This window comes from Hemitrygon akajei, chromosome 2, assembly GCF_048418815.1.
Source record: "Hemitrygon akajei chromosome 2, sHemAka1.3, whole genome shotgun sequence".
NCBI classification, from domain to species: domain Eukaryota; kingdom Metazoa; phylum Chordata; class Chondrichthyes; order Myliobatiformes; family Dasyatidae; genus Hemitrygon; species Hemitrygon akajei.
In genome coordinates, this window is record NC_133125.1 from 6,363,586 (window position 1) to 6,378,918 (window position 15,333).

Genomic DNA, 15,333 nt, shown 5'->3' on the forward strand with positions numbered 1-15,333 from the left:
CGGCCTGCTTTCAGCAAATTTACAGCTGTGGCATGCTCTCCCCATTTCTTGATGATTGACTTCACTGCTGTTGTTAAGAGGTGACCAAGGATATCGCGTCCTAGCTGTCTAGATACACAAGTCAGGGCAGTATGACATGGAGAGCAAACTGTTGCCCACGTAGCAAGCTCCCCCTCTCAGTGCATCTGAATCCAAAGGAATGGCAAAAACCAATACAATTTGGTATCAGCAGGTTTGCCGAAGTTGCCACTCAGCATTGAACTCACTGTAGGGCTGCCTTAGAGACTTCAGCTTCATATTTTTCCTTGGGGTTTACTCCCGAAGACTTCCATGAGTAGGTATGGCCGCAAGGTATCCGAGACCAGAGTTTTCCTTCTCTTAGATGGCCAACTAGCCCCATCTGCCCGAAGTGACTGGTTTTAAGGCACCAGTATCCTGCTTTTTCCCCTTCTTCTGTCAGTAGAAACAGTCCCACCAGGTTTAGTAGCTAAGCCACACATGAAGTCCAGGAGCTGGACTTGGTTGTCAGAGGCTATTTGAGGCTCACAGCATTGGAAGCATTTAATAGGTAGTGGGAGCTTGTCCCCATTAACACCCTGGCTGTAACAACCTTAACTGTACTCCAAGGGATATTCATTGATGGAAATTTTCTTGTACCCATCTCCTGACTTGAGCTTTTGAATGACCTTTTCAGTGAGTTGCTTGGAGTGTCCTTTTGTTTTTGTGGTGTAGTTTTTGCCAGGATACTGACTCACCAAACCTTCCAGACACAGGTGTATTTTTACTACAATCAATTGCAACACCTTGACAGCATACGGTGATCTCCATTTAACTAATTATGTGACTTCTAAAACCAACTGGCTGCACCAGTGATGATTTGGTGTGTCATATTAAAGGGGATGAATACTTATGCAATTTATTATTTTGTCTTTTATATTTCTAATAAATTTAGTTCACTTTATAGAGATCTGTTTTCACTTTGACACAAGAGTCTTTTTTTGTTGATCAGAGACAAAGTAAGCCAGATTAAATCCACTGTGATTCAAAGTTGTAAAAGAATAAAACATGAAACCTCCAAGGGGTGTGAATGCTTTTTATAGGCACTGTATATCAGTTGCAGATATGGGCAGATAAATGGCAGATGGAGCTTTAATCTGCCAAATGTGAAATGTTGCACTTTGGTTGGTCGAATGTCAAGAGCGGTACACTGTTAAGACCCTTAATGATGCTGATGAGCAGAGGAATGTTGGGGTCCAAGTTCATAGCTCCCTGAAAATGGCTAGACAGGTTGATAGGGTGATTAAGAAGGCATCTGGTATGCTTGTCTTTATTAGTGAAGTTATTGAGTTGTAAAGTCTTGAAGATATGTTGAAGCTATATAAAACTCTAGTCAGGCCACAACTGGAATTTTCATTCAATTCTGGTCTCCATTATAGGATGTGGAAGTGTTGGAGGGGGTGCTTAAAAGGTTTACCAGGATGCTGCCTGGATTTGAGGGCATGTGCTCTGAGGAGAGGTTGGAACATCTTGGGTTGTTGTTTCTGGAATAGAAGTTGAGGGGGGATCTGACAGAAATTTATAGATGATAGGAGGCACAGATAGAGCAGGCAGCCAGTATATTTTTTCTTTGGGTCATAATGTTTAATATTGGAGAGCATGTACTCAAGATGAGAGGGAGTAAGTTCAAATGAGAAGGGCAGTGGAGACAAATTAGATAGCTTTTTTCTGGTAAGACAGTGGTGCATTCGATCACAGCAGCTTCTACAGGGTCAACTAAAGGTGTTATTGTCTTTTTTAAATGTATTTTTTATGATTGCAAAAGAACTGCAGGTCTACCCCATCAGTTTGTTGCTTGGTGGTGGAAAATCTGAAGGAGCTGGATTTGGAATGGATCAAGTTCTTGCCTGCATCGGAGGAGTCAGTGCACAAAGGTGGTGGCAGTTTAACAGCAAGTGATCGTCTTGGTCGCTTTCCTTGTGATTGCAAGACCCTGTTAGACATTGTTAATGTGGAATGGTGCAAGTCCGATTCACTGATGTGTTGACGGACGACGGGGGAGCTGCGTGGCCTTGGTCACAGCAAGGATTAGGCCTCAAGCCATGGTGCGGCCTGTTACAACCGTTCAGGAGAGAGGTGTCAGAGGCAGTGCGGCATGCTGTCTGAGTTGGAGTCGTGCTTCCCAGAGTTTGCTCAGCAGAAGGCAAGCTGCAGACTGCCACAACATTCATGGACTCAAGCGTCTTGGGCTATTTTTTTTGCATTGTGTTTTGCTGATAACTTATATGTGCCTTATGCTGCGTGTGACAGTTGGTACTGTGTTTTGCCCCTTGGCCCCGGAGTAACACAGTTTCATTTGGCTGTATTCATGTGTGGTTGAAGGACAATTAAACTTGACCTTGAATGTGCAGGAAATGGAGGGATATAAATGCATAAGCAGAAGGGACTTGTTCGGTTTGCTTAAAATTACTATTTGGCACAATGTCATGGGCTGAAGGGCCTATTCCTGTGCTGTACTGTTCTTTATTCTATGTTAATAAATACTGGTCAAAAAGAAAGATCATACAAGTTTTCTTTTCATAATCACTGTCAGAAATTACCACAAAATTATTTTTATTATGTTACTTCTATGGGAAGATTTTTTACAGAAGTAATATATTGCTAGTTTTTTAAAATCCTAGTTTATATCTAAATTCTACATATTTTCTTCATCCTTATTAGTTAATTAACGTTTACTTCTCTGTAATCAAGTTTTTGAAGTCTAAGGTTATATCAGTTGAACATTACAAAAATGTTGTACAAACATTGTAAGGTAACACTGATTCTACATATTTCAATGCAAAATTTTAGTGCAAAAGAGGGACATCCAAAAAAAGTATAAAAACATGGACAAATTTCAATTAAAAAGCATGTGAGTGTGTTAAAGGTGAGTGTCAGCTATTGGTATTCTTCGTAGCTCCACAATCTGGGAATTTGAAATGCTTCTACCATCTTGACTTCCATGATACGATTCATTGTCACCTGCACTGAGGCCGGCACCTGGATCAAGAAAAAAAAACATTAACTTAGAATTGGCAGCACGGTCCTCTAGTGGTTAGCATAACACAATTATGCACCAGCGACCTAGGTTCGATTCCCGCAGCTGTGTGTATGTTCTCTCCGTGACTGTGTGGGATTCCTCCCACATTCCAAAGCAGCACAGGTTAAAGGGTTAATTGGTCACATGGCTGTGATTCGGCTGCATGGGCTTGTTGGGTCTGAAAGATGTGTTACTTGCTGTATTTTCAAATAAATTAGAAAAAAATCTTTGGCAGGGTTCTTAGGAAAAGGTGGCACTAAGCTTATACCCTGGGAATACCTCTAAAGTATCAATAATTTAGTATAGAATATTTCTATCATATTCAGACTTGACTGCAGGGCCGAACATCTGAACAATCACATCATCAGGATTGCTGATGACAAACAACAAGGACACAGCCTACAGAGAGGAGGTCAAAGAGCTTGAGGCCTGGTCCCAGGTAAGTAACCTCTTCCTTATGTCGACAGAAAAAAGAAGATAGTTCTCAACTTGAGGATAACTCATATCCCCTTTACATCTGTGGCACAGTAGTGGAAACTGCAAGAAGTTTCGAACTCCTGAGAGTGCACATCACACATAAACTCTCTTGGTCCCAGAACACATCTTACACAGTCAAGAATGCTCACCAACACATCTACTTTGCGAAGGCTGAGGAAAGTCCATCTCCCACCCCCCCATCCTCATCACATTCTACAGAGGTTGTATTGAGAGCATCCTGAGCAGCTGCATCACTGATTGGTTTGGAAATTGCACCATCTCGGATCGCAAGACCCTGCAGTGGATAGTGAGGTCAGCTGAGATCATCGGGGTCTCTCTTCCAGCCATTACAGACATTTACACTACACGCTGCATCCGCAAAGGAAACAGCATTATGAAGGACCCCACGCACCCCTCATACAAACTCTTCTCCCTCCTGCCATCTGGGAAAAGGCTCCGAAGCATTCGGGCTCTCACGATCAGACTATGTAACAATTTCTTCTCCCAAGCTATCAGACTCCTTAATACCCAGAGCCTGGACTGACACCTTGCCCTACTGTCCTGTTTATTACTTATTGTAAATGCTTGCACTGTTTTTGTGCACTTTATGTAGTCCAGTGTAGGTCTGTAGTCTAGTGTGGCTTTCTCTGTGTTTTTTTTATTACGTAGTTCAGACTAGTTTTTGTACTGTGTCATGTAACACCATGGTCCTGAAAAACGTTTCATTTTTACTATGTACTGTACCAGCAGTTATGGTCGAAATGACAATAAAAGTGACTTGACTTGACTTGACTACTTTGTGAGGAGGCTGAAGTGAGCTGGGCTTTGCAGATCCATATTCACTTGAATCTACAGATGAGCAGTGGAGAGCACCCTAACAAGCTGCATCACTGCATGGTACGGAAGCTGCAATGCAGCGACAAGAAAGCTCTACAGAAGGTAATCAAAACTGTCCAGTGCACCACTGACACCAGCCTAGCAGCTATCAAGGACATATATAAAGAAAGGTGCTCAAAAAGAGCCAGTAACATCATGAAAATTCCCATCCACCCTGCTCGGCTCGCAGACTGTTTGTCCCACTCCCATCGGGGAGGAGGCTACGTAGCATCCACACCAGGACCACCAGACTCAAAAACAGTTACTTTCCCCAGGCAGTGAGGCTGATCAATATCACCTCCCACTAACTCAACCACTACTTTATCATTTCCTGTTAGTCATCTTATGTACAGCTTAGTGTCACTTTATGGACTTACAACCAATCTCTATGTAGAAGCAATCTAATGTATCTTTAGTTATTGTGCTCTTTATCTTTTGTGTTCTTTTGTATGCATCAGATCCACAGTAACAATTACTTCATTCTCCTTTGCACTTGTATACAGGAAATGACATTAAGCAATCTTGAATCTCCAAAGGATGTATGTAAATGCTAGCTCAGCATTCTGTATTGTTATAGAGTCACAGAGCACTACAGCATAGAAACAGGGTCTTTGGCCCATCTAGTTCATGCCGAACTAAGAATGTGTATCGTGTATTGGCCTTCAATATAGGTTGATTGAGTTCTAGAGCCCAGAGGTAAGTTGCAGCTCTATAACACTCTAGGGAGACCACACATGGAATGTTGTGTTCAGTTCTGGTCACTTCATTACAGAACAGATGCGAAAGCTTCAGAGAAATTGCTGAGAAGATTTACCAGGATGCCCCCTGGATCAGAGAGTATGTCTTTTGAGGAAAGGTTGAGTGAGCTAGGATTTTTACTTTTGGAATGAAGAAGGATGAGAGGAGACTTGATAAAGGAATGTAAGGTGATAAGAGGCATCGATAGAGTGGACAGCCAAAAACTTTTTTGATAGTTGTGACAGCTAATATGAGAGGACATACGGTACTTTCAGGTGATTGGAGGAAGGTATAGTGGGGAACATCAGAGGTAAGATTTTTACACAGAGAGTGCTGGGGGTGTGGAATGTGCTGCTGTGGGTGCTGGTAAAGGCAGATACATTAGACACATTTAAGAGACTATTAGTCACATGGATGACAGAAACATTGAGGGCTATGTGGGCGGGTGGGGTGGGATTGATCTTGGAGTAGGTTAAAAGATCAGCACAACATTGTGGGCCAAAGAGCCTGCACAGTGCTGTAATGTTCCATGTTAAATATTGAGAGAGGTGTACAGGATCATAAGAGGCAGAGATCAAGTAGATAGCTAGAGACTATTTCCTAGGGCGGAAATGGCTAACACGAGCGGGCATAATCTTAAGGTGATTGGAGGAAAGTATGAAGGGAAGACGGAAGTAACTATTTTACACAGAGAGTGGTGAGTACATTGAAATCACTTCCAAGGGTTGAGGTAGAGGCAGATACATTAGAGACAATTAAGAAACTTTTAGATAGGCACACCATGATAGAAAAATGGAGGGCCAGGAAAGATCAATGGGTTAGATTGATTTTAGAGTAGATTAAGGGGCAGCACAACAACATGGGTGGAAGGGTTTGTACTGTGATGTAATGTTTTACGTTCAAACGTCTGCTGGGGTTTATATTTGTGTTCACAACAGTAGTCTGTCCCTCACTGATGATGTGGCAATGGCACTAATTTCACTAAACTACCTTTACTCTTGACTTTGACTTCAGCTGAAAGTAAGGAAGCTGTTAGAGAGTTTTTTATACATTTTTCCCACAACTTTTTCACAACAATATTTCTAAGAAGAATCAGGATTATTTCATGCCAACATGAGATATGAAACCATTTTATATTCCCATGATGTCTGTAAGGAGTCTGTGGAATGTGTTGGTTCTCTCCTGGTGCTCTGGTTCCCTCCCACAGTCCCAAATCATTCCTGTCGGTAGGTTAATTGGTTGTGTAAATTGCCCCATGATTAGGCTGGGATTAAAACGGGGGTTGTTCAACAGTGCAGCTTCAAGGGCCGCAAGGCCTACTCTGCACAGTATCTCACGAATAAATAAATAAATAAAGTCATACCTGATTTATTTTCCCTTTCAACCCCATTCTCCTGCCTTCTCCCTGTAACCTTTGATGCCCTTACTAATGAGGAAACTATCAGCCTGCTCTTTAAATACACCCAATGTCTTGGCTTCCACATTTGTCCATGGCAAAAATTCAACAGATTCTACACCCTCTGGTTAAAGAAATTCCTCCTCATCTCCGTTCCAAAGGGACATCTTTATATTCTGAAGCTGTGCCCTCTGGTTCCAGATTCCCCCACTGCAAAGTTAATTCATTTTTAACCACGCTTATTTCATTAGGTGCTAAAGTTATGGGCTATTTTGTTTTAAGGAGAAACGAGAGCATTGTAATGAAATGGAAAGGAAATGGGAAGATGCCAGAATAAATAGGTGGGGGGAGGAGAATGGAGACTAGCTGGAAAGTGAGAGGTGAAGCCAGGTGGGTGGTAAAGGTAAAGGGCTGGACAGGAAGGAACTGACAGGAGAGGAGAGGAACCTATTACCTTTTAGCTCATCCACCTTCCCGTTCCCCCCAATATTTTTATTCTGGCATCTTCCCTCTTTCTTTCCAGTCCTGATGAAGGGTCTCGGGCTGAAACACTGACTGTTTATTTCCCTTCATAGGCGTGGCTTATGAGTTTCTCCAGCATTTTATGTGTGTTACTCTGGTCACAACAGGGACAAATCATGACAGGATTGGGCCCAGTTTGCAATGTAGCAGGTGCTCTCTGTCATAGTCATAGAATCATAAATGACTACAGCACAGAAATAGGCTCTTCGGCCCATCCAGTCCATGCCAAACTCCTATTCTGCCTCGTCCCATCAATCCACATCTGGACTATAGTCCTCCATACCCCTCCCAAACACGTACTTATTCAATGCTGAAACTGAACCACTTGTGTTGGCAGTTCATTGCACACTCTGAGTGAAAAAGATCCCCCTCAAACATTTCACCTTTCACCCTTAACCCATGACCTCTAGTTCTATTCTCACCCAACCTCAGTGGAAAACACATGTATGCATTTACCTTGTCTATACTCCTCATAAATTGTATACTTTTATCAAATCTGCCCTCATTCTCCTAAGCTCCTGGGAAAAAAAAAACAAATTTTATTCTCCTACACTCCACGGAATAAAGACTTGATGAAGTCTCGATCTGAAGTGTCAACTATTCCTTTGCCTAGCCCAATGAATTCTGCCAGCACTTTGTTTTTTTTTAGCTATAATTCTGTTGCTAGGTCACAGACAGCAGATAGAAATGGTTTTATTATAGTGAAATATATTCGTAGAGGTTGCATTTGCCTTACTTAAAGTAATCCTGAATGTCGTATAACTCATGATAAACACACATCTTTTAAGTTTACTACTGCTAATGTGGAATACATTTACTTTACGGATTTGCCTCTATGTATAAATTTTCCATAGTGATTTGACTTTGAACAGCGTTCCATCATTTACATACCTCTTAATTTAGTCAGATTCAAGGCCATTTCATCACAACAGGTGAATTTTTTACAGTTTTACCTTGGTTGAGGGATTGTATTGCTTAACTTGGGACATATAGTACACGTCATCCAACGTCTGATGCTTATCTTGATCTCATTCCTGATTGAACAGTGATTGCTGAATATACTAGAGTGCTTTATCAATTAACTATATTATAAATCCTAACAATACTGTAAATTACAGACCTGGATGATTACAGCATCCACCATCAAAGACCCCCGCCATGCTCTCTTCTTTCTGCTCCCATTGGGGAGGAGGTACAGGAAACTCAGAACCCACACCACCAGGTTCAGTAACAGTTATCACCCCTGAATCATCAGGCTCCTGAACCAGTGTGGATACCGTTACTCACTCAACACTGAACTGATCACTCAACACAATCTTTGGACTCACTTTCAAGGACTCTGCAACTCAAGTTCTCAGTGTTACTTATTCTTTTTTTTTGTACAATACTGTCCATAAGTCTAGGACACTCTAGATTTTTAATATGGTTTCAGATAGTATGGTCTCCATAGAGCCCTGAGCTCAACATCATCAAGGCTATCTGGGTTACTTGGAGAGACAGAAGCAAGTGAGACAGCCAAAGTCTGCAGAAGAACTGCAGCAAGTTCTCCAAGATGCTTGGAAAAACCCACCAGCCAATGTTCTTATAAAACTGCATGACAGTTTACCTAAGAGAGTTGATGCAGATTGAAAGCAAAGGGTCATCACACCAAATATTGATTTTTTTTTTACTGTCTACTGCTCTTTATAGTAATTTCTTTTAATATTTAGAAACTTCTCATTTCACAAGATGCTATCAAGGTATATTTGGCAGGGTAAAAGGCCTAGAGTTTGTCTCAAAACTTTGCAATTAGCAAAGGAAAAGGGGGGATGGGGCCTACCTTCTCTTAGAGATTATGATTTTGCAGCACAGTTGAGAGCTGTGATATGTTGGTGCAACCCATCATATGATGCTCAATGGAAAACATTGAGGAGCGGGTACTTCCCATCCCCATACAAGCAATTTTGGCTGATAACAACCTGCAAAGGTACATAAATACTACTGATAACCCATGGGTGAAATTGACTCTTAAAATATGGAAAACTACTATAAAAGAATATAATCTAGAGGGAGATACTGCAATTCTTAAATGGTGTGCATATGACTCGGATTTTACACCAAATAAATTGGATGCTAGATTTAAGAACTGGACAGCTAAAGGAATAACAGTTCTTTGTAACATAATGAAAGAAGGAACACTGTTCAGTTTTGAAATGATTAAAGAGAAACAATTATTAGAAAAACAAGATTTTTATCGGTATTTACAGATGCGACAATATGTTAATAAGACGCTTAAAAATGTAACCAAGACAAGTACATGCTTGATAGAGCTCCTTAGAAAAGCATATAATTCAAATAATGGTGGTAGAATCATTTCAAGCATGTATAAGGGGTTGTCAAATCTTAAAACACATTCCACTTCATACATTAAAACAAAATGGGAGAAGGAAGGAGGGATAATTATATCTGAGGAAGAATGGACAACAATATGGAGGTTTTAATGGAAGTGTACCAGTTCACAGAAATGGAGGGAGTTTGGATGGAAAAACTTGATAAGATATTTTATTACACCCTCTCAGAAATCCCATTATGATAGTAACCTCCCTGTTTGCTGGAGAAATTGTGGAAATCAAAATGCAAATCATTATCATATTTTTTGGGACTGCCCTGTTATCAAAAACTATTTGAAGGGGATACACAGTGCCCTACAAGACTTCTTTAAATGTGAAATATCCTTAGAGAGTAAGACCATATATTCTGGGTATATACCTCAAGAATGGTTGAAAAGAGATATTTAATGAATATACTGTTGGTGACTGGTAAAAAGACTCTTACTAGGAAATGGTTATCACAGGAGAGCCCAACTTTAAATACATGGATGGAAATTACAATGGACATTTACAAAATGGAGAAGATAACAATATCTGTTCATCATAAGCTGGAACAATTTGATTCATACTGGGAAAAATGGATTAACTACATAATGCCTCATAGGCCTGATTTTATTCTCACAAATCAATGAATCTGTTGTAAATAAAAAAGATCACTCCCTACTTGTACATAGTTCTTTCCTTTTGCTTGTTTTTTTCTTTCCACTCTTTTCTGTAAGTGTATACCCCAGATAAATACTTTGTGGAGATTTGTGATATATATGATTATATGATATATATGTACAATGTCTGAAATACATCTTATGGAAATGTTTGTTTGATGATGAACTTCAATAAAAAAAATTACAAAATAAAAAGAAATTTCTCATTTCATTATTTTTAAAAGCATCTTCATTTTACAGAATTTCTTTAACCTATGCCTAAGGCCTTCTCACAGTATTTGCATAGTTTGGCTTCTTCTGCACTTTGGCTTTGTCAGTCTTCATGTGTAGCTTTTCACTGATTCTGTGGTATTTCTTTGCTCTACTGCGAAGGCCCACAAGAAAACAAATCTCAGAGAATCGCACAGTGATATTCTGCTTGGAGTATTGTGAGCAGTTGTGGGCTCCTTATCTTAGAAAGGATGTGCTGAAACCGGAGAGGGTTCAAGGAAGGTTCACAAAAATGATTCCAGGATTGAATGTCAAACCAGAGAAAATCTGCAGATGTTGGTAATCCAAACAACCCACACAAAATGCTGGAGGAACTCAGCAGGCCAGGCAGCATCTAGGAAAGGAGTACAGTCGACGTTTCAAGTTTTTGAGGGTTTCAGCTTGAAACGTCGACTGTAATCTTTTCCTAGATGCTGCCTGGCCTGCTGAGTTCCTCCAGCATTTTGTGTTTGCTTTCTAGAATTGAATGTCTTGTCATACAAAGAGCGTATGATGGCTCTGGGTCTATATTCATTAGAATGCAGAAGAATGAGGGGTGACCTCATTGAAACCTATCGAATGGTGAAAGGCCATTCTGATCTGGGTCTTTATGCGGACTGACAGCGGGAAGGGGGCAGGGAGAGGGGAGTCATGATTGGGAAAAGGAGAAGGGAGAGGGAAGGGAGTAGGCCATTCATAGAGTGAATGTGGAGTGAATGGGAGAATCTAAGATCAAAGGACACAACCTCAGGATAGAGGGGCATCCTTTTAGAATGGAGATGAGGAGGAATTTCTTTAGCTAGAGAATGGTGAGTCTGTGGAATTCTTTGCCACAGGCAGCTCTGGAGGCCAAGTCTTTATGTATATTTAAGGAATCGGTTGACAGATTCTTGATTGGTCAGGGCATGAAGTGATACAGGGAGAAGGCAGGGGATTGGGGCTGAGAGGAAAAATGGATCAGCCATGGTGACCTGGCGGAACAGACTTGATGGGAAAAATGGCCTAATACTGCTCCTATAACTTAGGGTCTTATATATGTACTTTGATAATAACTTTACTGTGAACTCAGATATAAACACCATATTTCTGTTGTACTAACAGTGCTACTGTAATGACAGACCTCAACTCCATTTCATTTCTACTTACAGTACTGTATTAAAATCTTAGGCACATAAATTTAGCTAAGGAGACGAAGACTTTTGCACAGTACTGTATGTTTAAATCTGGAGGGAGCAAAGGATGTTGGGAATGGTGATAGTGGAGCGCCGGGGGAGGGGTGTGGGTCAGGTGACAAAGAAAGAGTGCTGGGCGTGAAGGCTGGCATGGGTGCAGGCACACACAGCACTGAGTCACCAGGCAAGGTGATGCACCATCAATAACTCACTCTGAGACGTAAGAAGTGAGATATCGGCTTTTATTGACTGGAAGAATGAACAACACTACATCCTGGGGAATGAGGCCAGGCTCAGGCCTCAATCGCCTTTATACAGGGGTCTGTGGGAGGAGCCACAGGAGCAGTCCAGACAGGTATATGTAGTTCACCACACAAGGTCATTTGATTCTAAACAACTGGTTTATTGATCATTACAGAATGTCTCCCTAGTGCTTCCTACTCCCTTCCCTCTCCCTTCTCCTTTTCCCAATCATGACTCCCCTCTCCCTGCCCCCTTCCCGCTCTCAGTCCGCATAAAGACCCAGATCAGAATCAGGTTTATCATCACACACATGAATTTCTTTTTGTGGCAGCAGTACAGTGCAATGCATAAAATTACGGCAGTACAGTGTAAGAGTCTCAGGCACCCTAGCTATATATATGTGCCTAAGACATTTGATAAGTACTGTATTATTCAGACAAGGTCCTGCATGGTATAGAGTTGTGTCTCAACTCACGGATTCTGATGTTTAGTGGACAGGGTGAGGGGATTTTCTGTGGTAATTGTCTCAATAACATAAACATCAAAGCAAGCTTGGATGATGTTTTCCCAAATCCCAGACCATCCTATTTAGTCATTTCTAAATTGCTGTTTTTATTTATTGGATTTACAGCATGGTAACAGGTCCTTCCAATTCAATGAACCCACACTGCCCACTTATACTCATGTGACCAATTGACCCACTGACCCATACGTCCTTGGGTTGTGGGAGGAAAGCAGAGCACCCCGAGGAAATCTATCATGGGGAGAATGTACAAACTTCTCAGAGACAGCAGCGGAATTGGTGCTGCAATAAAGTTATACTCACGGCTATGCTATCCTGCCACCTACATAGCCTCAAATTCTGTGCTCAGATCTCCACAATGAAGATTGAACCTATGACTTTCGGATTCCAGGGTGCAAGTACAACCAATGAAGCCAAGTCTGATACACTGATGCCTGATCATTATGTATAGCTGCTTCTTCTGGGTACAATAGTGTAGCTGCCTGCGTGACGGTATTACTGCTCGGGGCGTCAGGGTTCGGACGGCCATCCCAGCATCCTCTGTAAGGAGTCTGTATATACACCCCATGGAATGTGTGGGTGCTCTCTGGGTCCTCTGGTTTCCTTCCACAGTCCAGTTAGCAGGTTAATTGGTCAGTATAAACTGTACCGTACAAATTAGGCTATGGTTAAAATCAAGGGTGCTGGTGGTGTGGCTGGAAGGGTTGGAAGAACATATTCCATCCTGTATCTGCAGATGGAACAATGATTCAAAAAAATTCCCGAGTCAGCAATTGCGGGTTCTCACATCTCATGTGTGCAGACTCATCACTTTAACCTTTGACAGGATGACCGGGTCCTTGCCGCTCTCTCCACTTCCGATGGGAAATTGACCGGCTGCTCGGGGCTTCGAGCACCCTTCCTGAATGGGCGGCATGCTGATTCAAAGTACAGAGTGAGTATGTGTTACCATATGTTACTAGGTTGCTTGCCAATCTGCGAGCAAACATCTTTGCATAATTCTGAAGTTCAGATAGACAGGACAGACAACGAGTGTGCAAGAGACATCAAATTGTGCAAATACAAAAGAATAAAGAGAAATAATAATAACAAAGAAACAAGCAATAAATATCGAGACCATGAGATGCAGAGACTTTGAAAGTGAGTGCATAAGTTGTGGGACCATTTCAGTGATGGGGCAAATGATTCATTGATTCTATTAAGGTTATTAAATTTACTGAGAATGTCCACTAGAAAACAAATCTCAGGGTTATATATGGTGAGATATGTACTTTGATCATAAATTTACTTTGAACTTTGATGAATTAAACTGCAAAGATTCTGTGCAAGATAGCGTATATTCGAAAAATGGTCAGTATTATTCAGGGTTTAGTAATGATTCAAAGTATTGAGTATAGAGGTGTTGCAAATGCAATGTTTGCATTAACGACCAGGACAGTCTGAATATGTGCTGGGTGTTGCCCGAAATGTCACCACATCTCTGACACCATCAGAAATAAGGTTTTTAACACAGAGAATGGTGGGTGGGTGGAATGCTCTGCCAGGGGTGATGGTAAAGGCGGATACACTAGGGGCATTTAAGAAACTCTTAGATCGGCAGATGGATGATAGAAAAATGGAGAGCAATGCAGGAGGGATCTTAGTGTAGATTAAAAGGTCATCACAACATTGTGGGCTGAAGCGGTGTATGGGGTGTCCAGGGAGGGGTAACACCTCTGGTGAAGGGGCTTGTTTATTCTGGACACTCAGCTCTCGCCTGTGGCTCCAAGTAGCTGTTTGCATCTAACAGTGGCCACACCCCGCTACACCGTTTGACAGGCGGCCCAAACCAGGTGAGGGCAGCTGGCAGCCTCATACCCCAGTGAGATAGGGACATGTCTGTCCTAGCATGCAAAATCATCTCCAATAAACTATGTGGATGAGATCTACAGTGAGATCTAACAGCCAGGAAGGTGGTACTGCAATGCTTTGTGGAGAGCGAAGGACGTGACAAGTCACAGATGAAATCATGGTCATCTACTGTATCCAAGGGAGACCCTAGATTGTGACTTTGTTCGTACCACTGAACATGGACTTCTGAGGATGGCAGAGCGGAACTGCCCCAGTGCAATGGCTTTTCCACTTTAAAAACTCTCCCGCACAGGTTTCTTGTCATCGTCGGGGATGACTGACAGCCACCACTACCACCAGAGAGAGGTGATGGGCAGGTGAAAAGAAGAGGGGAGCCAGAATGGGGAATAGAAAAGAGAGAAGGGTGGGGGGAGAAATTATCGGAAGTTAGAGAAATTGATATTCACATCATTAGGATGGAGGTATGATAAAATCATCACTAGTGACTGGACTTTTGCTATTGAAAACAAGGAAGTACTGATCATGCTACATATGCAGCACTTTTGTCATGACAATAGACATTCTGTCTCAGTTTTCCTCAGTACAGGTTTCTTTGCACAAACTAATAATCTGGCATTTATTTATTTATTTATTCATTCAGAGACACAGCATGGAATCGACCCTTCTGGCCCTTCAAACAGTGCCACCCCAGCAACCCCCCAATTTAACCCTAACCTAATCACGGGACATTTTACAATGACCAAATAATCTACTAACCGGTACGTCTTTGGGCTGTGAGGGGGAACTGGAGCACCCGGAGGAAACACACGCATTCCACATGGAACACGTACAGAGACTCCTTACAGATGACATCGGAATTCAACTCGGAATTCCGATGCCCCGAGCTGTAATAGTGTTACACTAACCGTTACGTTACTATGGCGTAAACAATGTTGACGTGTTAGCGGATAGTGTGGTCACTACTCACCAGTTTTTAAGGCGAATATCAAATCATCAAACTCTTGTGCCTCCTCATCACCCATCAGGTTGCTGGTGCCGTAGTCTCCTTTTGTGGCATAGATGTTGCCGCTCACTGGACTTTCCTTGAAGATGCTGCTTGCTTGACTGCTGGGTCTTAAAGAGGTTTGTTCCCAGTCAGACGGTATCTAAGAGAAACAATGATTTGTCAGTCAGATTCCC

At 41.8% G+C, this 15,333-nt stretch overlaps 1 protein-coding gene across 1 annotated transcript in view; it reads right to left on the reverse strand.

Annotated features, from left to right (window-relative positions):
• Positions 1–2,511: 2,511 nt before the first annotated feature.
• Positions 2,512–15,333, reverse strand: part of adgrv1 (adhesion G protein-coupled receptor V1) — a 528,099-nt gene continuing 515,277 nt past the window's right edge. Inside the window, exons 89-90 of the mRNA XM_073066702.1 lie at positions 15,122–15,299; positions 2,512–3,036 (exon numbers count right to left, since the gene is read on the reverse strand). Of these exons, the coding sequence (XP_072922803.1) occupies positions 2,918–3,036; positions 15,122–15,299 (297 nt within the window). The 3' untranslated portion in view covers positions 2,512–2,917. The remainder of the gene's footprint in view (positions 3,037–15,121; positions 15,300–15,333) is intronic.